The sequence below is a fragment of the Rutilus rutilus genome (assembly GCF_951802725.1).
Source record: "Rutilus rutilus genome assembly, chromosome: 17".
In the NCBI taxonomy this organism is placed as follows: Eukaryota; Metazoa; Chordata; class Actinopteri; order Cypriniformes; family Leuciscidae; genus Rutilus; species Rutilus rutilus.
The window spans coordinates 32,769,437-32,797,278 of NC_140230.1; the positions used below are offsets into that span (position 1 = coordinate 32,769,437).

At 37.9% G+C, this 27,842-nt stretch overlaps 1 protein-coding gene across 3 annotated transcripts in view; it reads right to left on the bottom strand.

Moving 5' to 3' along the window:
* The window catches only part of phldb3 (pleckstrin homology-like domain, family B, member 3), a 29,215-nt gene extending 2,711 nt beyond the window's left edge, over window positions 1-26,504 (bottom strand). The window contains exons 1-14 of one of the 3 annotated variants that reach the window (XM_084385297.1): window positions 26,204-26,504; window positions 24,823-24,888; window positions 20,640-20,788; window positions 18,824-18,934; window positions 18,607-18,744; window positions 18,384-18,512; window positions 16,066-16,233; window positions 14,306-14,416; window positions 6,195-6,296; window positions 6,008-6,092; window positions 4,175-4,346; window positions 3,007-3,091; window positions 2,386-2,523; window positions 74-281 (exon numbers count right to left, since the gene is read on the bottom strand). In XM_084385297.1, coding sequence (XP_084241423.1) covers window positions 74-281; window positions 2,386-2,523; window positions 3,007-3,091; window positions 4,175-4,346; window positions 6,008-6,092; window positions 6,195-6,296; window positions 14,306-14,416; window positions 16,066-16,233; window positions 18,384-18,512; window positions 18,607-18,744; window positions 18,824-18,934; window positions 20,640-20,786 — 1,594 coding nt within the window. In that variant the 5' untranslated portion in view covers window positions 20,787-20,788; window positions 24,823-24,888; window positions 26,204-26,504. Of the gene's footprint in view, window positions 1-73; window positions 282-2,385; window positions 2,524-3,006; window positions 3,092-4,174; window positions 4,347-6,007; window positions 6,093-6,194; window positions 6,297-14,305; window positions 14,417-16,065; window positions 16,234-18,383; window positions 18,513-18,606; window positions 18,745-18,823; window positions 18,935-20,639; window positions 20,789-24,822; window positions 24,889-26,194 lie in introns of all 3 variants that reach the window. The other 2 variants (XM_084385296.1, XM_084385298.1) reach the window with 2 other exon arrangements.
* Window positions 26,505-27,842: the final 1,338 nt, after the last annotated feature.

Below are 27,842 nucleotides of genomic sequence, written 5' to 3' on the forward strand. Positions count from 1 at the left end.
ATTAGCTTTTCATCAACTCACGAACCCCCTCTGGAAATGGATGCGTTGTTGTAATATATTCTCTTGTCCTCACCGGTGTAGTATGCCAGTCTTTGGTGGTCCAGATCAAAGATAAACCACCTCCTCCTCCACGTCTTCACTCGACCTCCACGCTTGGTTAGAAATCCGCCACACCGCCGGGGAGACAGATTAACTCCCATGCACCCCGCCACGTTATGACCCAGAGACTCCACGTGAGCGCGCAGGTCAAAGTTCGCCGTCAGAGAAAGCGGGACACCCTGCTGTACGAAGAAGAGGAAATAAACAAGATACAAGCACAATTGAAATGAAAATGATCAAGGGGGACATTCTACAGATTCAACAGAAAGCATATTAAACAGAGCACTCTTAAAGGAATAGTTCACTTTAAAAAGAAAATTGTGTCATCATTCACTCACTCTCAAGTTGTTTCAACCCTGTATGAGTTTCTTTCTTCAGTTGAACACAAAAGATGATATTTTGAAGAATGTCGGATTTGCAACACTGACACTATTACTGACCTGAATTGAATCGACATTAAATCCGACTTGAGCTGAATAAGAGGCCGTTCACACAGAACGCCTCTTCCATTCTACTGCGCTACTTTTCCATTATTGTATGTAAACGCGCTAGACGGACGTGTTTGACCGTTGCGTTTGAAGTTCAACTTTTAAAAGACGCTTCTCGAGACCTTGCGGTTCCCCCATTCCACTGCCCGCGTCTCGTGGTTTTCAAAGCAAAAAACTTGTTCTGTGTGAACCAGTCCTCATGAAACTATTGTCTTAGAGCTGCTTTACTGAAATTGAATTTGCTACATAATTAATTTTGCAACATTAAAGGTCCTTGCACACTGAGTCCGAAATTTGCTTGCGTTTTAGATGCGTTTTTTCATATTCGTGATTCGGTGGCTCTGAATTGTCAAAACACCACTCAAAATGCTTGCTACGAATGCAAAAAACGCAGAAAATCGAACCTGACCCGAATTTTTTTATGACGGATGAAAGTTTCGGAGGCTGTGTGAGCGTGATTGACATAACATGAGGTCGTATATATTTTTTAACGTGCGAAAATTTCGGATGCGAATTTCGGACTCGGTGTGCAAGGGTTATCTTGCAAGGGTTTATTACTGCAATCTGTGCTATACTTGACAAAGCATCATGTGACTTTGGAAAATGTATAATGTATGTATGACTCATACAGACTTTGGGCCCTATTTTAACGATCTGAAACGCAAGTATCGAGCGCGAAACGCAAGTAACTTTGTGGGCGGATCTTGGGCGCTGTTGCTATTATACCGGCGGGATAAATGACTCTTGCGCCCGACGCAAATCTAAAATGGGTTGGTCTGAAGTAGCTTCATTATTCATAGGTGTGGTTTGGGCGTAACGTGAAATAAACCAATCAGAGCGACATCTCACATTCCCTTTAAGAGCAGGCGCGCTTGTTCCATGGCGGCTTGCTATTATAACGGCGGATTTGCCAGGCGCACGTCAGGAGCGGTTCACAGCCGAGGAGACCGACGTTCTCGTCAGGGCCGTAAAAGACAGAGAAGTGACATTGGGGATGGAGAAACACACCCAAATTAGTTTCGGTTAAACAGGCGTATGATAATTTGGGTAAATGTGTAAGCTAGATTAATGCCTATTTTTTCACATCTTCATGGACACAACAATGATTTCCCTCGTGTGGTAATATTTTTCCTTGTAATAATGTATGATTTGCAAAAATGAGAACTGCTGCTTCTGTGTAGATGAGAGAATCAAAGTGTATGCGCGTTGTGCACACGCTACATTGATTATGGCCAAGCATGCGCCCTTAAAATAGCATATGAATAACATGACTTTAGACTAGGTTTTTCCTGGTAAGTGGTGGAATTGTTTTCTAAACCTGCAAAATAGCACCAGGGAACGTTTGCGCCGGAACACACCTCCTCTTTTCGCTGAACCGCCCCCGGGAGCGCAAGTTCATTCCCTAGTTTACAGACGTGCGTCTGTGGGAAAAGTCAGCTGTGCGCGGGTGCAAAATAGGAATGATACATGCGTCAGTGTACAAAGTCAATTGTGCTGGGTGCAAGATAGGGCCCTCAGTGTGCAAGGGTTATCTTCTTGTTTATTACTGCAATCTGTGCTATACTAGACAAAGCATCATGTGACTTTAGAAGACTTATAATGTATGTATGACTCATACAGACTTTGAGTTTGACAGAACAAATCACTGTCCACTTTCAATATATGTAAAACTAAATCACGGACATTCTGCCTCATCTCCATTTGTGTTTCACGAAAGTAAGATAACAATACACGAGAGTGAGTAAATGATGTCAGAATGTGTATTTTATTTCAGTAGTGTCATAATCATCAGACGTACCTCGGGCGTCCTGTGCGGTGAGTTCATTTGCAGCCGCTCCTCAGCAAGTGTCTCTAGTTCTGATGTATTCGTGTGTGTTTTTAAAGATCGCTGCTCCTTCTGTCTGTGTTGCTCTGCTAACAGCCGCTGACGCTCCTCCTGCATCCAGACAAACGGAGACGAGAAACTGCCGTCAGACTGTGTTAGTTTGGATTCCTTGGGAGATATTTTCATTGGTGGAAAAACAACATATGAACTGGCCAAATTTAGTCAGCAGCGTTCAACAGTAACTTTCACTTCATCACATAATCTCACATAATTCCGATTTCATCTAATAACCTTGATCAATCAATAATTGTGACAGGCCTATTGGATGAAAGTGTCTGTTAAATGAGTAAATGCAAAGGTAAATGTTGTTTATGGAACTGCTGCATGAACAAATCGCGCTGTTGGCCTAAAAACAAGTCATGTGACCATATGCAACCGAATCACAGCTGAAGACGCGAGTCAGCATGAGAATTAGTGTGATTTTGTTGAAATGGTATTAGAAAAACCAACAAACACAAGTCTATTGTGAGCTGATGATGATGTCTTGTTTGCAGTGATCAGTATTGTTGTGGTTGTGTCGGGTCAGTAACTCACTCTCTCTTTCAGCAGACGTTCCCGCTCCGCTTTGGCCTCTCGGAGTTTCCGTTCGATCTCCACCAAATCCAAGAGGTTCTGAGGGCTGTAAAGGTGAAAGGTCACGTGATCCGATTGGCTTGCATTTTACATTTGAAGGAACTCTTAATACTAATGCAATTTATGTCCAATAAAGGCACGTAATTACACGTAATTAATGACATTTTCCCATTTTCCGTCACCTAATCTGAAGTGAGAACTATTTATGGTTAATAAGTTAACAAAGCATTATCTAACTCTTTACATATGAGCTAATTAAACAACAACACTTTGTTAATTACAGTGACAATAAATTAAGAACTCAGTAATTGTATAGTCTATTAATGTATTAACTACAGTTTATAAACTATTAATTAACCATTTGCAAATTATTTATAAGTGCTTTGTTTCTGTATACTTATTATAAAGTGTTACCATATATATATATATATATAGCTTTACATGAGTGTACTGCATGTATGCAAATAAAGTTGGATATACTTAAATACACAACTTCATATATATATTGCTGCGCGTAATATAGTATATAATACATACTAAATTATAATGTAGAGATAGAGGAATTTAATTAAATTAAAGCCATTATTTATCTAAACATCTTTCCTTCTGGCCAAGCAATGTAACTTTTGTGCCAGGTTTGATGTCATTTATTGGTTTACATGCGTCATAACCGAATATGACACACTAGTATGTTATTTACTTAATTTAGGTCTGTTTCTCACACAAATCTTTTGACTCAGAACAGAAGACTAGAAGACACGAGTCATATGGACTGTTTTTATGGTACTGTTATGGTGTATTTTGTCCTTTGAAATTCGATATTCCTGGTCATGAACTATAAATTGTTGTTGTATGGAAACAAGCTGCATTAAAATAGTGCTTAATAAAGCACTAATAATTAAGCTGCATTAAAAATTCTCCTATCATGTTCCAGGCCAGGGTATAAAGTTCACAGAATTCACCCACACGCAGTAAGTTTAATGTTTACTCACAAACACTTCAGATTCATGCGCCTCAAATAAAAGGTTTCTCACACCCCTGTAAACACACACCTGTTAGAGCTTCCTGTACAGATTATTCAGTATTATAATAGGAACACGAAGCCAGGCTGCTGTTCTGTGCCACTCACCTGGGCGCGCGGGAGGTGTTGGCGCTGTTGCATGGCGCGTGAGAGCCGTTCCCATCGGTCTGCGCTGATCTCAGCCCATTATAATGTCCATTACTCAGTCTGTGGGTGTGATGAGGAAGGCGAGGCGACAGAGCCTCTGAGGTTGGTCTGTCTGGAGTCATTCGCACCAACACTGGCATATGAAAGCAACGGGACACGTTAAGTTTACATTCAATCATTTATTAGACGCTTCTGGCTAATAAACATCTTAAAAATAATACAATTAGAATCACCTTTAAAAATAACAAACTATGGAGTTATTGCAAAGAGATTGTTTCTCCAAAGGTGGACACAGTTCCAACATTTAATGTGTGGTTAGGTGAGCTGGTGAACATTATACATTGAGAGATTATGATTTACCAATAATGATAAATTAGATTTATTTCAGAAAATATGAAAACCTGAATTAGATTACTTGGGAATATGATCACTTTATACTGGTATGAATGCACTATATCGTAGTTCTATCAATTTTACAGTTATTATAATTTATTACCCATCTTTTAAAATCCTAAAAAAAAAGTTTTTTATATTCTAAATAAATAAAAAAGAAATATTTTTGAGGTCACATGATTTCATGAGAGGAAAAACCACAAGCAATATATCAAACATAAGCAAGAAGAGTTATGAAATGAGGTTCAATCACTCTTAATAGGTGTTTTATTGTCTGGTAGTTTGCAACAAACGAGTTTCACTATGGCTCAAACACACTGCGGTCTCCTGACCTGTATGCAACACACACACACACACACACACACGCGTTGTGTTTTCATGTTTTACGGGGACTTTCCATAGACATAATGATTTTTATACTGTACAAACTGTATATTCTATCCCCCTACCCCTAAACTTACCCATCACAGAAAGCTTTCTGCATTTTTACATTTTCAAAAAACATAATTTATTATGATTTATAAAATGTTTTCCTCATAGGGACCAAAAAATTTCTTCAAAAGGACAAGGATTTTGGATATTGCCATCTTTGTATTGCATATCTTAGGGTTTACCAAAGCAACACACACGCAGTTCACTTTGGCAACTGCAACATTTCAATAGAAATTCTCTATAAAATAATTTCATCATCATATAAAAGGTGGAATCAAATCAAATCAAATCAGGAAGTGCAATAAAATAAAGTCACATCCCACAATTCAATCATTAACTCATTAGATTTCAGGTAGCACTTTTACAGTCCTGTTCTGCATGTACATACGATGTACTTATTATAGCAATTACAATAATTGGGTTATAACTAGGTACTAGGTACTCCTAAACCTAAACGTAACCCATGTTGTTACCTTATATTACCAGTACTTTCTTGGGTAAGTACACTGCAAGTACACATACTTTAAAATAAAGTGTAACCAGATTTCTTATAGACAAATTTGAGTAAAGAAGGTGCACATGAACCTTCGCACACAGACACTGTTCCATAGATTTTCTTTGTTTGATCAATTCCCTCATGAGATAAACGACTGTCAGGATTATTAAAAGCAAACAAAAGCAAAACTGTGTGCAGTTGCAGTGGCTCCACTCGCTTTTCCAGTTTGTGTCAGCAACACTGGCACACCTTAACGAAAACACTGACAAAAGCTTTTCACAGCTTATAAGCCAGGACATGCAGGATTGTCATGACGGTTGGCTGTTGTACTTTGTTTTGCCGTTTTGCATGCTGCATGTTGTCTGTGCATTCATCGTCTTGCACAATTGTGTTGCTGTTTGACCTACTTACAGTCTGAGCGCCAGTTAAACTGCATTTCATCACATTTTCATTCACCTCATTGGTTTGCTCACCTTGCGCAGAGAGAGGTCTATCTGAGACTTTCCTATGCGAGCTCCGTCTGCGGGGTAAGCTGGACGACGTATCCTTCAATGACTCCTAGGAACATGGTATCGAAACAGTCAATGCGCTGACCGCAGCAAACTCATGAATCACTAAAGGTCTAGATGTCAAACCATCTAATGCACATTCACAGTGTACCTGTGCTGCTTTGTGAATGGTCAGAGGGCTGAGTGACATCATGCAGGGGGTGGATCCTGTGATGTTGGACCAATCAGTGAGAGGCTTCTTCTCTTTTAAAATCTACAAAGGCACATGTCCTTGATGTTTAGCATGTGAGTGAGAGACACATCCTGACCAATGCTGTTATATTAGTTACATGAAGAGGAAAAATATTAAACAAAAAACTAAGGCTACAAGACGATAATAACTGCAGTTATTAAGACAACAAATAACCAAAACATAAATGATCACAATAAGCCATTAAATTACATTCATAGAGGAAAGAGGCTCTGTTCTAAAACCTAGTGCACTGCCATGCTGTCTACATAGTCAACAAGTGTGTGTCATATACACTCTCAGAAAAAAAGGTACAAAAGCTGTCACTGGGACAGTACCCTTCAAAAGGGTTCTAATATGTACCATTTAGGTACTAATATGTACACGTTTGGTACCAATATGTACACGTTTGGTACCAATATGTACCTTTGAGGGACTTAAATGCACTCTTTAGGTACAAAGGTGTACCTTTTGAAAAGGTACCGCCACAGTGACAGCTTTTGTACCTTTTTTTCTGAGTGTAGAAACAGAGCATTCAGCACTGATTTCAATACAGTTTCGCATTAGAATGTTATGAGCATAAAAATACACAATCATTTAAATTACGCTTTAGGTATTCATTTTAGCTTTTCATCAACTCAACAAATAGACATTAAATAATAAAATAATAAAGAAAGAAAGAAAGAAAAACACATAAAGAAAACATTAAATATTGTATTTGTTGTTAATATTGTAATAATTTAACAACACATTTGCATGTTCATGGTTCTTTAATGGGAGTTATTTGTCACATGTGCATGTGCAGGTAGTCATGTGACCAATAACTCCCATTAGAGAACTGTGCGCATGCAAATGTGTTGTTAAATTATTTAAATATTAACTTAAAATTTCAGAGGGGGCTTCAAGGAAATATTTTAGGCACCTGACAAAAAAGTTTGTGAACCCCTGCATTATTGGACGTCCTGCTCCATAATGGATACATGCAAAGAAGGCATCTTAGAAGGCAGTTGTTCAGTTTGTAATCATAAAACCCACTAGAGAATTATGAATTTGAATGAATAATGCATTTTAGGAACTTCCTATGGCTCATTAAAACAGAATTGTTTCATTGTCAGGACAATCGGAGTGATTTTTTTCACCTGTTTAATGATGCAGCAGGTGAAAATGGTGCGTCTGATCACTTAGTAAAGTAACAGCACAACTCATCAACCAGTGCTGTTATTGCTAAACAAAACTAAAAATACAATTTAAATAAGTTTAATTAATTAAAATAAGCTAACAGAAATAAAATACAATATAAAAAAAGCAAATTTGTTTTTGTTTTTTTTTTTACTAAAAATGACTAAAACTACTAAGCGAACAACGACGAAGAACTTTGCCGTGAGTATATCACTATCAGGGCCTTGAGAGTTACTATAAGTACTTGTCCTAGTGATTACTGACTATTCAGAGTAGTTAAAGGCACACTGTGCAGTTTCCGTTTTCCTTAGAGCCGCTGTGCTTGTATTTAACGTTACTGTCGTAAATACCACTCACGCAGAGCCGTCGTTTTCTTTTCCTTGACTCTTCCGACCGCGCTTTCTTCGTTGACTCTGCCATGATTCACGTCTGAAATGCGTGCTAGTGTCTTCCATGGAGGCTGCTTCATATGTTGTTGATGTGTGTGACGTCGTGCTGTAAAGCAAGTCGCGATTCTCACTGGATTGCTGGTTTTGCCAGCGGCTTTGCTATCGGGATGATTCGCCGTACTACGAGTTCGTTTACCATCGAAATTATTTCGAAGCTGTTATATTAAGGTACAAATCTTGCATAGTGTGCCTTTAAGGAGTTAAACAGTACTGCAGCTTTAAGATAAGCATCCATCCCACCCTCTGACTCACAGACACTCGTTTACAAAGTGCCATAGGCAGTCAAACTATCTTCACTTAAAATGTTCATTTCCCGTCATCTGAAAGCCAGGTTTTTCCTAATATTGGTAATTATTAGCAGAACACATTTTACACATGGGGAAAACCAATTGTTAAGTCCATAATTCAAGAAGGTCCAGACAGCTCTTGATCGCAGCCTCTGACTCACAGACACATGAGCGACTGCGAGGAACACGTTCCTGTCTTTATTTCCTACAGTCAAATCAGTCATAATTCAGTTAGACAGTCCGTCATGTTACCAGTTAAACAGCTGCTTTATTCTCAATCCTGTTTTCTGTAAAAATCCCTCCCCACATTCCCCGTCTTTCCTGATCCTGTCATATCTGCGTGCCAGAATTGGATTTTTTACAAAGCAGACACACATCTCTTGAAGTACATACAGACAGAAACACTCACCAGACGTGTGTTGAGTTTTGTAGGACATCTGCTTTCTATCGCTCTGTCCTCTCACACTTCCTGTGGTCCTTCCCTTCTCTGGGAATCCTGCCCTCTCGGTCTCTCTCTTCCCTATCAGTAATTCATTCCTCCACCTACTTTATCCTTGACTTTAGTGTAACTATAATCACTATAACATAACTTCACGCTAGCATTAAAGCTGAATGTGTGTGTGTCGTCCTCTTCCTCTTGAGGACAGTGTTATTTTAGTATTGTAACTGTATTTATTAATATTTTGGATGAGTTTTTATTGTTATATTTTCAGTTTTCATTGTAATTTTAGTCATTTTGATTCGTTTTAAATCTTATAATCCATTTCAGTGTACAAAACAATCATTGCAAAATAGCAGCAGCTGCGTTTGTATGAAACAAGAGTGAGCGAGTCTGAGATTCCCGGATGACATAATTAAATAACTATATCAAAATACTGATTTGAGTTTTAATATTTTATTAGCTCACCGAACTCAAAACTTCCACGAGGAAAAAAAACGTTCCTAGCAAGCATATAGCGCTGACTTCAGTTGAGTCGGATGAGCTTGTGTGATCAGTTTTTACTGGTTGCTATCGGGGAATAACATAACGCTGGATGGTGTGTTTGACCAGTCAGAATCAAGTATTCCACAGAGCCGCGTAATAACATTAGTTAGCTACATTAGTTTACATGAACTAACAATGAACAATACGTGTTCGTCTCAATCAGCTCCCTAGCTCGTGAATCAGTTAATCGTGTTCACAAATTCAGGCACTGGTAAGGACAGTCAGGACCCCGACTCACTACACATTAGGACACTGATGGCTCTATTTCCGGCGACACTGAAACATCCTCGATGTACAACATCACTACTGGTATCTTTCAGACATTATTTGTTTATGTTATTTAAAAGTATATTATGATATGATAAATACTTTGATTTTGTTACATATCCCTGAAACATTTCAGTCATACATTTATTATAAATGTTAGTTAGATTATGTTCATTGCCTGTATAGCGACGTATGTTTATGCTGAAATCTAATTAAATAATGGGTTAGTTTTTTTAAACATCTAACGCGTGTCATGTATTGAGTTGGCTCGCATAATTTATGTTTCGTGCTTCAGAATTTACAGTAAGGGAACATAGTGAGCATCGATGCTCCCTGGTTTTCATGGTACATTGTGGGATTTTTAGGGGGTTTAAGTTTCAGTGCACTGGAAGGAGTTTGCTATTAAGACAGCTCTTAAAATGGCAGACTAAATGGCATTTTTAAGATCAAAAGTTGTATCTCTTAACATTGGTTGATGCACCATGAACTAACATGAACATTCTTATTAACTAACATTAATAGACGTTAATAAAGGCTGTAAAAATGTATTGCTCATGCTAGTAAATACATTAACCCTTAAAGACCGATACGGCCGCCCGCGGCATAAAATAACTATCGTTCTAAAATGTTTAATAACTTTTGAGTCGCTAATCCAATCTGTATGCTTTAAAATGCACCGTAAAGATGAGATTCACAGCTTTCCCGTGTTATCACGATTGTCTCTATTGGTCATTCATAGGCTGCGTAGTGCCGGTGATTGCGTCATCAAAATCTGCAGCAGTGATTCGTCAAGGAAACACATGTGGTTTCTTTCTCTGAGCCAAACAGGAACGATTGTTGATGCTTAGTCCCACCCCCATGCCCAGATTCGTCCAAACGGTCATCAACTCAACCAACAAACATAGTGATTGGTGATTTTAACAACCAATCACGTTTCTTTATACATTTTTAACAAACGCAATGCATTGAAAACTACGCATGAAAACTAACGGATGCAAAGTTTTTGACCATAGCGCAAAACACGAAAGAGCGCAAAACATGAAAGAGCATAAAACACGAAAGAGCATGAGTATGTAAAAAAAAAAAAAACTGCAGTACAAATCGGAGGATGTGTTAGAATTGATTTTTTTAAACGAGTCGTTAGACCTGGTGGAACTTTCCGATTCAGAAGATTGTTTGAATCATTTGCACTGTTTATTTATCTATTTGTATTTAGTTTGTGAAGATTATTTGCACTATTTGTTCATTAGCACTCAGTATATTACCCTCAATGAACCATTTCTTCATTTGCACTGTTTATTTCTTTTTGTATTTAGTTTGTGAAGATTATTTGAACCATTTGTTCATTTACACTCTGTATATTGTATTGTTAGTATTTATATTGCACAGTTGTCACTACTTGTTATATTGTTTGCATTTGTTGTTCATGTTCAAATTATAATATAATTTTCTCAAGAAAAATGTTTGCTTTAGTGTTCTGTTGTAATATAACAACTTTTCTATTTACTTTACCTCCTGAACTTATTTGGACACATCTACATTGTCAGTAAATGTAATACACCTGTTTTTACTCAAAAACGCCTAGAATAATATTATAATAAATGGCTATAACTTGCTGAGGGATTGTTACATGTAGACAAAATTTCATCTGGAAGTCTAAAACAACCAAGTCTAACTTTCTAAAAGAAAAAAACAAAACTTCAGGAAGTTCTGTTTGAGTTCACACTGAAAACACCACATTTTTTGCTGCCGTTTTTCTTAAAATCCTGTTAATTTCATAAATTCTCTGACAAAAGAAATGTAAAACTGGGACTTTAAATGAGCTAGCTGGAAACTTTAGGTTCTCCTGTTTAAAATGATATATGGCACTTGATGCTTGCTGCTAGAATGGGTTAGAAAAACAAAGAAAAGTACAGGTGAGTCAGGCGCCCCAAAAATGTTCTAGGTCTTTAAGGGTTAACTAATGTAAATAAATGAGACCTTTTTGTAAAGTGTTACTGTTTTTTTATTGTTAAATGTTAATATTAAATGAAAAACTAATATTACATTTTTATACATTTTTATTTCTGTTTAAAGTCCCCGTGAACCGGAAGTTGCAAACGACTTTTCTCCAGTGTTGTGACGCATTTCCAAGTGAAACGAAATATTGAATAGAGGGCGGGTTTTACTTAAGCGCTCCTCCTCTTCATCTCTCACTCATAGCAGACTAACGGTTAGAGGCGAGTGGTTAAGCGTTTTCAACCCAAGCCGTCAAACTGACGTCATCAGAGAAGGAACGCCATTCCAGACCGGAAGTAACTTTTCAGATTTTGATTAAAGATTACCACGACAAACTATTTTTTTCTGTGTATTAACTTGCACGGATTAATTGTTCACCACAAGACTAGTAATATGCGCTAACAAAGTAAATAGGGTCAATTTTGATTTCATGACAACTTTAAACTTTTAAAGGGACAATGTGTAGTTTTTTAGGTATTTTATTATCTAAAATCAATATTTTTATTCTTAAATATGTCCTCAATGGTGTCCAAATACCTCTGCCAATGATCTGACTTATCCTCGTAAACGAAGAATTTATTATCTTTATATACACGGGACGGGTAGGTCCACGGAGGCTTCCATGTTGTTCCGCCATCTTGAAAAACTATAATAGCAGAGAGGGACAAAATGTACTAGGCCAACGCGTTTCCACAACGCGTTTTCGTTCAGAACCAGCGTCACGTGACTGAAGCCAGCAGAAGCGGAGGAGCAGAGCAGTGAGAGGCTCTTGTCACTGCCCCGGCAAGTTTAAAAGGCTGCACTGTACGGTTAGTCACAGGATAAGGAGTCCTCGTCATCGAAAAAGTCCAAAGTAGTCCATAAAAACGAAACGTGACCGGAGATTACAAAAAACAAGGGTTAATGTCGGGATAGCTTTTTCCAGGTGGAAAGAGCTAATGCAGGAGAAAGCTTTCAAAAGAGACGCTGAAGTTGCCTGCTTTCTTCTCGACAGGTAAGTCAATGTTACAGTGTTAATTACAAGCTTTTTTTCATTGCTTGGTTGTGTACTTTATTATATAGACAGACCGTATAACTCGATGAAGTGCTATTAAAGGAGTCATAATGTAGAAATTTCACTTTTCCACGAGAATCAATGTATGTTATGATTGCATAATGATTATACACTGGCCGGGAAGCCGATATTTAAAAGTGAAGCGTTTGTTTACCTCGGGGTTTGTAAAATAGGCCACGTGCACGCGCACGCGCACGAAAAAACGAGATTTTGATTTCTTCCCCTTCTTGACGTCAAGACGGGGGAGGATATACCAAATATGGACACCGCAAACCTATGCCGCGGGAAGCCCGCCCCTCTCCCCCTCTCCCCCTCAGATTCAGTTTAGTTGACTCGAGAAAGATGGAGAAATCGAGTGCACACCTGAGATGCTCTGTGGGTGACTGCCACAAACAACATGCAAATGTGTTTTATCTACCAAAAACGGACGAAACTATCAGGGAACAGTGGAGGAAATTCATTTTTAATGACGCTGTCCCAACAACTCTTTCAAGTGGCGTATCGTTAGGTGTGTGTGCTAAACATTTTACACCGGAATCTTTTACAAATTTGGGGCAGTATCAGGCGAACTTGGCCTCGAAGCTCCGTTTGGGAAAAGGTGCCATCCCAACCATCAGGGACTTGCCAGAAATTGAAAAGGTAAGACTGTGTTTTTATTGCTCTACTGTGGTTAACAAATAGCAGCTAACAGCTAATGCGGCTATTGTATGTAACGTTACCTTCGAGGTAAACACGGGGAATGGACTCTACGAATGCTAGCCACATCTTTCCACTTTGTTTTACACTAGCAGCTACAGTAGTGACGGTACAGGAGTCCATGCTCAGTGGCTAAAACTGTTTAAATGCAAGTATGAAAACAATATACCACTAAACATTATTAGCCAAACTCATGCAAAACATGCAGTTTGAAAATAGCTTTCAGTTAGTGGGGCTTCTGTAAGAATGTATATGGCAATGGTGTATTTTTTCTTTTTTCTTTGGTTGTGATTACAATTTCACTAACAATAAGTACCGTCACATTTATTGAGCTATTGCAGTATTTTGTCTATGTTTTTGTACCGCTTGGAAGTAGTAAAATACATTCCTGCAACCAATCAACGCGCCCCTCATGTGCATTATTATAATGACCGTCCACGACAGCCAAAACATCGCATCAGATCTCGCGAGACAATAATGCCTTTAGAAATAAGGGTCTGAGGGGCTCTGTGTTGATTTTTTTTCCACTTTTCTTTTTTAGAAGTGCCTAAAATACTATAATAGAGCATTTGGGTATCCAAGGTAACACAACATTATGACTCCTTTAAAAGACATCCTGTCATAGCTTTATGGTACGTAACGGCTACCGTAGATGCAACACGCATTTGAAAAAGCGAGGCGCTGGAGAGCAGTATTCATTTGAATGCAAAATACAATTTCACCACTAGATGGGAGAAATTCCTACACATTGTCCCTTTAAGCAATTTTAATACCACAACTTTAACTAAACGAAATTTGAAATTTGTTATATTCGATTTTCTTTTTGTAAACATTTAATTTATTGCAACTCACGTACATTTTTAGTGTATTTTTAGTTTTGTTTATAACAGCACTGGCTGATGAGAGGTGTTTTGGTACTTTACAAAGTGATCAGACGCACCATTTTCACCTGCTGCACCATTAAATAGGTGAAAAAAATCCCACAGACGCACATTGAAGGAGGAAACCCAAAACAGACCAGAAGATCACAGATATAGGAGTTTTCACACACGTTTTTAGAACATGTAAAACCCTAGTTTTGTCGTGTTTCTGAAGAAGAAGCGTGTAGGACGTCTTACCCTCTGAGACCTGTGGAGCAGCTCTTTTCTCTCTTGCCTGAGGGAATTCAAAGCTTTATCCTTTTCTTGTTCCATTTCCTTCAGTTGTTTTTCCAGTTGCTGGACTCGTTCCTGCAAGACAGCGACGTGATCATTAAAACATTTTCAGCATGAACAGAAACTTCAAATGAAACTTACACATTCAGCAATAAGCCTCGGTCTGGTGCGTTAGGGACTCATGAACCATGGATTGGTTTGTGTGGCACTGATGGCATATACTCAGAGAGAGAGAGAGGAAAGTCGGCGTGGTGCCGCCCACCCGGCACATTGAGCTGACAGGTCAGGGTCAGAGATCTGTCATACGGAGCAGCTGAGTCAATGAGCACTTATGCACACTCTCACCTTGAGCGCTGGCACGACGCGACAAAACTAGATCACTCCTATTATACTCAATCGACACTAGATGCTCCTGATGCGGATGTAACACGTGTACAGTTAATGGACAACCTGCTATTTTATATGAATATCATGTAATAATTACAAAAGCTTTATATTTCAGATAAATGCTGTTCTTTTGAACTTTCTATTCATCAAAGAATCCTGAAATAAAAATGTAAAAAACTGCTTTCAACATTGATAATAATCAAACATGTTTATTGAGCATCAAATTATCATATTAGAATGATTTCTGAAGGATCATGTGACACTGAAGATGAGTAATGGATGTAATGAAGTAATGATGCTGATCACAGGAATAAATTACATTTTACTATATATTCACATAGAAAACAGCTGTTTTAAATTGTAATAATATTTCACAATATTACTGTTATTTTTGTATTTTTAATCAAATAAATGCAGCCTTGGTGAGCAGAAGAGACTTCTTTTAAAAACATAAAAAATCGTACCAATCTAAAACATAGTAGTGTATATACAGTGACCGGTATATGACCGGTAGTGTGTATATATATATATATATATATAACATAAAAACATGCATGTGTGTATGAGTGAAATAAATATATAAACAAAAAATTAGTGGCACAAAAATGTATGTTTACAATATTAAAAATATCCATTTTAATTGCATTTGATCAACAGTACAGTAAAAAAAGTAAAACTGTAAAATATTATATTTAAAAATATTAATTTTAATAGCATTCATTACAATTAAAATGCAAACAATATTATAATAAAATGTAATATATAATAACATTTACATTTATATTTTTAAATATTTTTAAGTGCAATATATCTATATTATTAATTGTATGGATTAAAGCAGCTTATAGGAGCAGCACTGCAGACAGTCTCCATGTAACCCGATGCAATTCAGTGTATCTCTCTCTCTCTCTCAGTCAGTCAAGTCTCTCTCTTTTGTGGCCCCTGATGTAATTACCTTGTTTACTGCATCATGTGACTGTGTTTGGTCTGTCAGCGTGAGCAATACTTACACTCATGCTCAATGTGGCAGTCTGCCTCTACTGATGACATGATGTCAACGAGAGTGTCCAATCTTTAAAACATCGATGTGTACTGAAGACACACTAATTTCCATTAACTTCCACTTGACGTCGCACTCACAACTCTGATTTGGCATGAACTGTGCGGCACTAATGTGTGATGTGCTCGTATAGTAATAAACATGAACTGTTAAGCAAATAAAATGAGAAGCACGCAATAGTTTCTACAAGACAGGAGTATAAAACATGGTAAATGATCGTGTTTATGATGAGTTGTTGGTAATCTAGTAGTTCTTAAAACAAAGTTATTCAGCTCACCTGAGATGCGTTGTGCATGTGCTGTACTCTGGTTATCTCTCGCTCTATGACCGTTTCACTTTCTCCATTCTCTCCTTCTCGCTCATCTTCTATCCCGCTTTCCAGCTCAAGAATGTGAAACTCCATGTCTTCAAAAGTTCGCACTGTGGCTTCCAGCGCATCCTTGTCCTGAATACAAAACACATACAGACAATATTCTTCAAAATTATAAGGGAGCAAGTCACCGTTCATGACAACGCATGCAGCATAAATCTGTCAGTAGAGACTTTTATGCTTTTGTTTCTCGGCACCAAAAGTAATTGAAAAAATACTGACTTATAGCTTCAAAACAACACTCTTCCCATCTGTTATTGCTCAGTCAGTCAGACTCACATGACTGGTTGAGTCAGAAGTCAGTGTCACATGATCCTTCAGAAATCTTTAAGTGTGTTCGACTTGAAGTGGCGCTGCGTAGACTGACCGGTGTATGACATCAAAGTACCACGAGAGCGATTAGAGACCGATCAGTCTACGCAGGTCCAACAGACCTATTCTAATATGCAGATATGGTGCTAATAAACTTTTCTTATTATTATCAATGTTGAAAACAGTTGTGCTGCCTCATATTTTTGTGGAAAGTAAGTTTTTCTTTTTTCAAAGAAATTAAAGTAAAGACATTTATAATGTTACAAAAGTTTCTTCTTCAAACAAAAGCTGTTCTTTCGAACTTTTCTATTCATCAAAAAATCCTGAAAAAAAATCTGGATTTTTACAAAAATATTACGCAGCATAAACTGTTTTCAGTATTGATAATAAAAGCCATTATTAAAGGGGACCTATTATGCCCCTTTTTACAAGATGTAATAAAAGTCTCAGGTGTCCCCAGAACGTGTCTATGAAGTTTCGGCTCAAAATACCCCACAGATAATTTATTATTCCATGTTGTAAATGCACCATTTTTGAGTGGGAGGAAAAGCATGCTGTTTTTGTGCATGTATCTTTAAATGCAAATGAGCTAATGCTGTCCACCCCGCTTTCCAGAAGAGGGCGGAGCCTGTACAGCTCGTGGCGTGCCTTGGTCCGGATACTCTGCCAAAAACTAACAAAACATCTGTTTGGTTTTGATCATCATCTCTATCGCGGTCACGCTCATGTGACATTGCAGTTCTTCATCATAATGAACGTTTTTTATGTGCATGCATTTTAAAGCCATATCAGTTTTAAAACTTCTGATATCGCACACATCCGAAGCACGTGCAGTCGTGCACAGAAAGCTGGCAGTCAGACGCCACGTGAGTATTAAACTAATACTAATAAAATTAAACTAATTTCTCTTTTATGTCTTATTGCACTTAAACTGTCAAATACACACAAGGTTATGTCAAAAACACACAAAGTGCACATAAACACAGTAGGTTACGTCTGTGAACGTTAATAGCAAATAAAGAAATCGCATGTGTATATTAGATCTGTGTATTAAAGTGAAAGCAGCGTAATCACTTACTGCTCTTGTCTTGATCGAATAACTTAGAATTAGAATACGATCGAATAGTATCGAATAGTAGCTTTAATAAGAATATATTTCTTACTTGAATGCTGCTGTTAATGCTCTGGAGAGGAGATAAACATGGCGGACTGCGTACATCTCATTTAGGGGAGGGGCTAAGCTAATAGGGCAGATTTCGTGCCAGTTGTGGGCGGGGCTTGTTTCAATGTGACGTCACATTTGAGGCCATTCCTAACTGGCTCATTTTGAGACACTGTTTCAGATTTATGGGTAAAATAACAGAGTGGATGGATTTTTATCACAATAGGGTGGTAACACATAAATATGTAAAAAAAAAAAATTATATAAAAGTGAATTTTGCATAATAGGTCAGCTTTAATAATTGAACACCAATAATAATTAATAATAACTGTGCAGCAAATAGACCTTATTCAGAGCAGCGCCATGACAGGTATGAAAGTGAGGCTGTGAGGGATAGACTTACCATGTTTCCAATGGCATCCGCTGTAAAAAGCTATAAAAGCTCCTAGATTACTCACAATTTTCCACAGCTTATATTGTCGGGAGTTTTTTTGTCAACTGAAGTTTCTTGGAAAGATATTTTTCCAGTGTTTCATGAGCAGAACAATCCAAAAACACATTAAATAACAGTACAGCCCATTGAAGAGATGCATGTCTGTCCCTCACGGCCTCGCTTTCATTCCCATTAAAAATCAAAGATGGCGCTGCTGTGAATAAGGTCTATTAGCAGAATATTATAATTATTTCTGAAGACTGCAGTAATGATGCTGAAAATTCAGGCTGTTATCGACCACCCCTAGTTTGTCATCACCTTTTGCAGCTGAAGCAGCATTTGCTCCCGCTGGTCTTCTGGCTGTGAGGGAATCTGTTTCTCCATTTCCTCACACTTCATCTTCATCTTCTCCACCTTCAGACGCTGCTCCTCCAGCTGAACACGCTCCTGAAGGAAAGCACGTTTTCAGCTCAAACACTAATGATGCTTTTTATGAACCGCATCATCTGCAAATCAAGCTGTGAGCACAGCAAACACAGACCTTCTGACTGTTGGCCAAGCGCCGGCCCTTTCTTTGCCTGTCCTTCTCTTGCAACACCTGCAGTTGATCTGTGTATCTGCGCAGTCGCTCCTGCTCTGCCTGCAGTTCCCCTCTCAGCAGGGCCACCTCCAGCTGCAGCTGCAGAAGAGCAAACACACGGGTCACTTCACTGCACGCTGAGCTGTTGCTGGTGGGAACACACCTGTTCTCCGCTCACCTCAATCTTCAGCTCCTCCCTCTGCTGGTCGAGCTCTGTGATGTGCTGCTGCACCAGCGAGGGTGACGTCAAGAGCTTCGCTGAGTCTCCGCCTGCATGTCTGACCCGATACTGGTAAAGTAAAGAATGAGAGACCGATGTGGTTGAAACGGCAGTTAAGTTGCAGAACTGATTATAAGATGAAAGTGTTTATGTATATGTATAATATAAAATGTGAAATAAAATATTATCTGCTCTTCAGCTAAAAGGAGGCATCGTACACCGCGTCCTAACTACACGTGACACGATAAAATTCCAGCAACAGGCAGTGTTGTCTGTCCACACTAGACGCGACGCGACTGAGACGCCACAACGTCAATCAAAAATCACAGCCAATCAGAACAGCGTGTGGGCGGAGTCTCGCGGCAAGTGCACAGCACTGGAGAGTAAACTTGACGGCACTCGCAAGAAAATGGATAAGTAGCTAACTTACATAATCAAATTCACAAATATTACACCATTTAAAAAATACATAGGCTACTGAGTTACTAAAACAATCTTTGTCAAATAATACACTTGTTTGTTCACAGTTTGAACGTTCATGTTTCCATTTGTTTAATTTAAAGATCTAAGGTGAATTATACCCATTGTTGCTTTTACAGCTACAAAGCTGGAGCACTAAATGATATTCAAAGTCACATTTCACGCTTTTAAAATTAAATAAATCACATAAACAGAGATTATCATTGCCACACTTGTGTTTGATGTTCCAGCGCGACGTCGCCGTCGCGCCTGGTTAGGACAAAAACTCTGATTAACATGGAAAAGATACCTTTTATCGCGTGTCGCGGCGTCGCGTCGCGTGTAGTTAGGACACGGTGTTAGAAGGCAGCATGATATAAAATACAACTACGAAAAATAATACATAAAATAATATAAAATCTTATCTACTTTTTGGCTAAGAGTAGGCATCTTAGAAAGCAGCATAATAATAAATTATGGTTCCACTTTATTTGAAGGTGACGTAGTTACATTGTACTTAAAATAAATACTGAGTAGTAATATTAATTAAATATATGTACTTACTATAGATTTAGGTCTAGTTACTTGTAATTATGCATATTATTACTATAGTAAGTACATGTAGTAACTGTTACGCGGGGTTGCTGGCTGGCAGATGAGGAAGACGAATATAATCCAATGCAGGTTTATTAAACAATAAGATCCAAGAGACAGTCAAAGAGACAGTCAAACGGACACACACAGACAGACAGACAGACAGACAGACAGACACAGACACACACAGACAGACACAGACAGACAGACAGACACACACACACACACACACACACACACACACACACACACACACACACACACACACACACACACACACACACACACACACACACACACACACACACACACACACACACACACACACACACACACACACACACACACACACACACACACTGGAAGTATAAATACACAGGGTAAATGAGGGAACTAAACAGGCACAGGTGGAGAAAGATCAACTAATCAGGGACTAACGAGAACAGGTGCAGACATGACAGAACATACTCGTGACAGTAACGTGTAAGAACGTCACCTTAAAATAAAGTGTTACCTAAAATACAAATATAAAAAATTATATATAAAATAATGTAAAACGTATCTACTCTTTGGTTAATATAAAATAATATAATAATAAAATTATATATATATACCGGCATATATATATATTTATCTGGTCTTTGGCTAAAAGAAGGCATTTTAGAAGACAGTATAATACAAAATATAAATTTGCATTGGAAGGCAGCATCATTATATGTACCTGTTCGCTCTCTGTGCTGCTGCCCTCTGTGTCTGACTCCGCCCCCGAAGAGGCGGGGCTTTGCTCCACAGCCACTCGCATGATCCACGGGGATTTTCGGACAGGCTCCCACTGGCTCCTCTGTGTATCCATATTGTGTCTGGGCATGTCTAATTAAACAGGAGTGGAGACTAGTTAAGTTTGGAGGTATGGGCCATTTACAGTAATTCAGTCCGGCTCATGGGAGGCTGCAAACAAGGGTCAAATGACAGATGCTCAAGCTAACATGCATTGACCATTGTAACAGTGAAATCCTGTCCCTAAAAAGATGCACATGAACAGCTTATGTTGTGTTATGGATGTTTCTTAATTAGATTAATCAGCAAAACAGCAAAAAGGTGAGATGTGTTTCAACAAACCACAGAAAAAAGGCTGTGAAGTTGAAAGCACAAATGAAAGACACTAGATCAATGCCTTTACAGCAACAGCGGGGGGCGGTTGTAGCTTGTTCAGGTGTTTTTTACACAATACCATACAACAAGGCCACAGTTCACTGTAAATAGGCTCTGTGTGTTCATTGAAGCTTTTGTATTTGCCGGTCTGTGAGCTTTAGTTCTCTCCACCCCGTATCGCCCTCTTACTCTCTTAACGTCACATCTGACAAAGCTGAGTGTGGGAACAGACTCTCGGTACGCCATTGTCCAAACCCTTTCCCACCCTCTCTCTGCCCTGTCCATCAGTCCTGCCCATGCCAAAGCCTTATTAGGATTCAGAGCACTGGGAGCCACAAGGATAAATATAAAACTCCGATATGAGGAGTTCCAAACACAGACTGGCACACAGAGAGTTCTGGAGGAGGAAGTGGCTTCTGAAATGTCACAGGCCGGTTTCATATTTCCACAGAGAGAGACTGGAGTCCTAGATTAACCACAGCCTCACTAAAGCAGGAACACACAATAGCTTGTTTAAACACGAATTTAGCTTAGCCCTTCATGACAAAAGCAGGTTTTTTTAGTATGTATACTTACCACATGTACTGGTGATCAAAACTAGACCCGGAAGATTTTAACTAGTAGTTGAGATATTGTTGAGATGATAAACAAGACTTGTTGCAGGACTGCCTTCTCTGCAAAGGATACATGCAATGCGGCCTTACAGTCTTAGACAGCCTAATATAAAATATAAGATGATAATATATAAAATAATTATAAAATAATTAATAATTATCATGTACAAAATATTATAAAATAAAATTATATCTGCTCTTTGGCTAAAAGAAGGCATCTGATAAGGCAGCATAATATAATAGGCTATATAAATATAAAATAATATACAAATAATATAATTTGGCTAAAAGAAGGCATCTTATAAGGCAGCATAATATAAAATATAAATATAAAATAATATACAAATAATATAATTTGGCTAAAAGAAGGCATCTTATAAGGCAGCATAATATAATATATAAATATAAAATAAAATAATATAATATACAAATATAATTTGGCTAAAAGAAGGCGTCTTATAAGGCAGCATAATATAAAATATAAATATTAAAATATATATAAATAATTAAATAACAATATAGTAAATAATTAATGTATACTGTATTTACTGTATATATATATATATATTAACAAAATGTGAAATAATATCTTATCTGCTCTTTTGCTGAAAGATGTTTTATAAGTTAGCATAATATAAAATACAAATATACAAAATAATATATAAAATAATACAAAATATTTTCTACTCTTTGGCTAAAAGAAGGTGCCTTATAAGGCAGCATAATATAATATATAAATATAAAATAATATAATATAATATAATATAATATACAAATAATATAATTTAGCTAAAAGAAGGCATCTTATAAGGCAGCATAATATTCAATATAAATATATAAAATAATATAAAATCTCATCTGCTCTTGGGCTAAAAGAAGGCGTTTTATTTTAACATAAAACATTTTCCAATGAAATGCTGTCTATGCAGACAGCTCACTAGGTGTTATAAAAACCAAGATGTTGTCCTGTAGCCAGGTTTGTCCTGGGTGTTAAGTCTAGTTTGGTTAACTAAGACCCGGCCACATGTGACGCCAACAAGCCTAAACACAATCTTATCTGCCCTTTATCTAAAATCCAACTTTTGGAGGAGTGAGCAGTATTCAAGCAAGGTTTGAAGTCCAGAAACAATAAAGTGAAAATGCAGATATGAAAGTTCTGGGTCACTGTGATACACTTACAAAAGAAACCAAAAGAAACCCAAGAGTGAAAGTAGTAGAAAAGGGTGAAACAAAACGGGCGTAATGAGTGAATAATCATTTGTAATTGCAGAGGAGTGTCAGAAGAGATAAAATGTGGCATAAACATCCTGTTATATAACGCGCCCCTCCTGGTCATTACTAACTCCGCTTGCTCTGACTGACGAGTCCGACTCTGTTCACACTGACTTAATAATCACTTCTCCTTGACTCGGCAGTAACTCGCCACCAACCCGTGCACATTCCTTCCATGATTCTTTACAGCAAATAGGGTCAGTGTTGTGTGTGCGCGCCGTCCGTATTGTGTTTGGCATCGGACAGAAGAATCTGTATGTCAACAAAATATCTTCCACATCCTGCCACAAAACCCAATATTCATACGACACGACTCAGTTGCGCTCCACCAAATCTTCTTGTAAAACCAGTTTAGATAAAAACCCAGAAGAAAAAACCCTTACTGTGGAGCACAAGAAAAGCTGCTACGTCGAACCTTAAAAGCTTCTGTCAGGCACTTCATATATAGGACCTTTTTGGGGTTCGCATCATGGGATCATTTTATGAATTTAGTTTTAATAAATTATGTATTTTGATTATTTTATGAATTAAACCGCTCGTGTAACCATACTAGGGTTCTATATAGAGCCTTTTTTTCCTGAGAACGTAATACCATTGTTACTATGTCCAGATGGAAATACTACATCTTTTTACGCGGTACTTTAAGGGTGTGTTCACACTTGGCGTGTTTGGTTTGATTTAAACGAACCCGGGTGCGATTGCTCTGTTAGTGCGGTTCATTTAAATAAGTGTGAACGCTGCCATCCGAACCCTGGTGACACCAAACAAGAGGACCGAGACGCTGAAAACATGAGTCTCGTCCGCTTCCAAGCGAACTCTGGTGCGGTTCGACTGAAATATGAACGCAACACGGACCAAAGACATGTAAACGAACCAAAAATGGGACACGATGTCACAAGATGATAACATAAAAAGGACAGAATAATCACACACACCTGTTTTTTCTCATCATGGTCATGATGTTGCCCATCACAGTTCGGTACAGCATCAGAACCACGACTCCTCACAGCAGATCTTTGTTTGTGTGTGTGTGTGAGGGAGGGATTCCTGACGCTGTTTTGACTCCTTTGCACATTTTATAAGCTCTTCACGAGTTCTCAGCTGGTCAACATACCATCATATGTAGTTACACACACACGGCGAGCGCATTTATCCCAGAACACAGCATTGTTTTGGATGTTTGGTAAATTCCATCATGACATACCGTCACGTAATAAAAGCTGACCAATCAGGTTGTGAACATATCCCTGTGCCTTTAAGTTCGGTATCTTTAGGTTCGGTGTTAAAATGCCAATGTGAACGCTAAGTGGACCAGGACTAAATGTTTTTTTTTTTTCTTTGGTGTTTGGTCCGGACCAAACGAACCAAGCAAACCGAACAACAACTGTGAACACACACAGACTATCGTGGTACTAAAATAGCTAATGTCCAAATATATAGGTATTATCAGCGTTTTTGTCCAAAAATAATAATAATTTACAAGCTTCAATAAAAAAATACCACAATACTGCCATGGTAAATGCCCAAATATCATGTATTACCATCCCCAAATGATAAATTACATTGTACCCGAAATACTATAGTACTATCATGGTACATGCCAAAAATAAATCTGATAATACAAATGCATAGTTTGTTTTCTGCAGATACACTGAAAAAAAAATGTATGTAGGATTTCTCACTCTGAAATTGCAAGTAAATATAGATAATTCGGAAGAAATGAGTACCACATTGAATTAAATGTGAAATTTTGAAGTAGAAACACTGAAATTATAATTTTGTAATTGGAACTGTAAAATTTTAACTTGTTTATTAAAGTAGATTATCATTATTAATACAGACACATGTGTATTTGGTATATCTTACCTGTACAAAGCCGTTTCTGGCGTAAAGCTGGTCTCAGGACAGCATTCCTCACGCCGACTGTTCAAACTAAACAACAAATACAACACACACGTTCAACACGCCTCATTATAATTACAGGTGCAACACAACATTCTTCAGTGAAACACTCATGAAATCCAGCTGAACGGCGCAGGACGCCCAGATGATCAGATGAGCTGGATGTTTACTCAGATGTGAGCCGTCTTCCCTGCATATGTTGTCATCACTTTAGTCTGTGAGCGTAACAAACAGGTTTGCTGTAGTTTATCATAAAGCAAACAAAGATATCAGAGTGACCCCACACACTGATGAAGTCAGTGTTCATTGAGATTGACCTCACACACAGGCCCTGAAGTAGCCTTGACTCACTGAGAGATAGTTAATTTAGTTATTCAAAGAAAGAGTAGTGATGGACTGAATTGTAGAGTTTGTGATACTGTTTATTCTCAGGGGTTTTTCAATCTTTATTAGCCGTGGACCCTCAAATATGATCATCCTCGTGAAAGGGACCCCCGTTCTAATGTTTAAAAGGCAGCTAGGCCTATATATTTTCATGTGTAAAGTCCCAACTTACACTGTGAAATATTAATATAATGATAATATAATAAATAAGTCTAAAATATTATTTGGAAAATAAATATTTAGTTTCTATTATGTTAAATTATAAAAAAAATTCCCTTCTCACTATAGTACTGTACTGTAATGTTTTATTTATCAGAATTGTATCTACTTTTATACATTTTAAAATTTATTTTAATCATTTCTTCTTATTTATTTATTATATATATTTGTTTTTTTTACATTTTTACACTGTTTTTCTCTAAACTTTTTCCTGTGATCCAGTTTGAAATCCCCTGTTGTACAGCTGATATAATGCTGTTTTATACATAATAATGACAGCAAATGACAAATCACACTTGTGTCACATAATATTTACTCTAAATTCACTTCATTGTGAAAACATCCGTTATTAATGCAGATGAGCAGTATTTTAATTTTAATAGGCTGTACATCCATAAATACAATTCTGTTGAATGATTATATAAGTTATAGATATCATAGTATTTTTTATTTACTCCTAGGAATGGTAGTACCATATTTAATTTTATTTCATGGTAAGTTAGTAAGTTACCATATTTCATGCCTCTCCTGTCATTCAGGTTCTCCACTATTACAAACACACACACTAACGTTACTTGATCCAGGTTAAAACACTCACAGCCAGGAGATCCCTGTCAATCAGTTGCTTCTCTCAAGAATTAAAATCTCTAAATCTGAAGTATGACTTAATACGTAATTTCGAGATAAAGTTCATTAAGTTACGCCAATTTTATCGATAAATTCATATACGTACCGATCATACCTGTCAAGAACTTCCGCCTCAACGGTCCTGGGTTATAAAAAAACGACAAAATAGCGAGACAACAGTGATGAATAAACTCCGTGCTGGGGATTTAAACAGGCTTTTCCCGAAACAACAAGATACGATATGACCAGCGGGATTTCCAACTTTCACTCAGCCGTTGTAGAGAGAGAGAGCGAGAGAGAGAGAGAGTGTGTGAGAGAGAGAGAGTTTCGGCGAGTCTCTGGCCGCGTCTCAAACCTAATGAGAGGCCTACGTAAACAGCGTGTGGGCGGCGCGTTGGAGTTCGCTGACTGCACGCGCACGTGACGCTCAATCCCGCTGTCTATATAGTCGACTCACTGGGGTTTGAAGCACAGCCCACAGTGTCAGCTGAATGTGACCGTCAACAGGTGAAGCAACAGTGCTTAATGACACTTCAGATTATATTAAACAATCAAAATATGAGTATGTTATATTTGGAAGAAGTATACATTCATTTGGTTTTGGTATTAAAATGACATAACTAATTATATACATAAGGCAAAATTACTTGTATAAGGCAAACTTATTGTGCAAAAAAGGAATAGAAAAACAAAAAGCGCACAGGAAATAAAAATAAAAAAAATAGGGGAAAAAAGCGCACAGGAAATAAAAAGCACATTGACTATTTTTAATATTTTGTTGGTTCTCCTTTGTTTTTTTTTCTGTTACAGCAGCCATTTAAGTTGACTCACTAAACTTTGTGCATGTGTAGTGCTTAACTTCTTTCCAGTCCTCCTTAAGTTCTTCCTAAAGTTGAGCTTCATTGGAAGACCTGCATGACCAAAGGTTTTCAACAGCTTTAAGGTCAGGAGACTGAAGACTTCAACTTTAAACTTGAAGACTTTAATGAACACTTTCATTGCACAAAACTTTGTTGCATGCACGGTGTGTTTGGGATTGTTATCATGTTGCAAAATAATATATATTTTTTTAGCTCCACATCTTGATTCTCCATACTTGGCGACATTGTGTTCAGCAGGATTCCCAAGTATTGGTCCATTTTCATAGTGCCAGCAAGTTGCAACAACATTATGCAGCCATACGTCCCCAATACCATCATATTCTTTAGCAAATGCAAGGTGTTTTTTTTTTTTTTGCAGTAGATAAAACTAATAAATGGTTTCTTTACCGGTACACAACCTCTCAATCCCGCCTCTTAGCCGATGGCTTACCTTTCAAGATGAAATTGGAGGTTGGATGCCTCGTTCAGGTCTTTAGAAGCTGTTTAGAGGTGGTCCCACATTCAAGGTGATTTTCATCCTCCTGTCAAAATGTTCTCTAGTCTTCCCTGACCAGCCAGAGCATTTTCCATTCTGCAAGGTCTTTCTGTGGACATTCACACCCTGCACATGAGCAATGTCGAAAACCGATTGACCCGGGTTGGTGAACGTGATTTCACCAAGTATCACATGTTCCTGGATCAACATCTTTGTTGATCCTGGAACAACTTTCCAACCAACCAATCAGATTTGAGGGACAAGTTTACAGTTTATGTCAAGTTTAGGCTTAGAACCAGGGAGAGGTGCTTCAACATCAGTGTTATTCACCTATCATTTCCCTCTGATTTTAGGGAAAAGTTATGGGTAGGGATAGGTTTAGGGGTAGGGATAGGGTA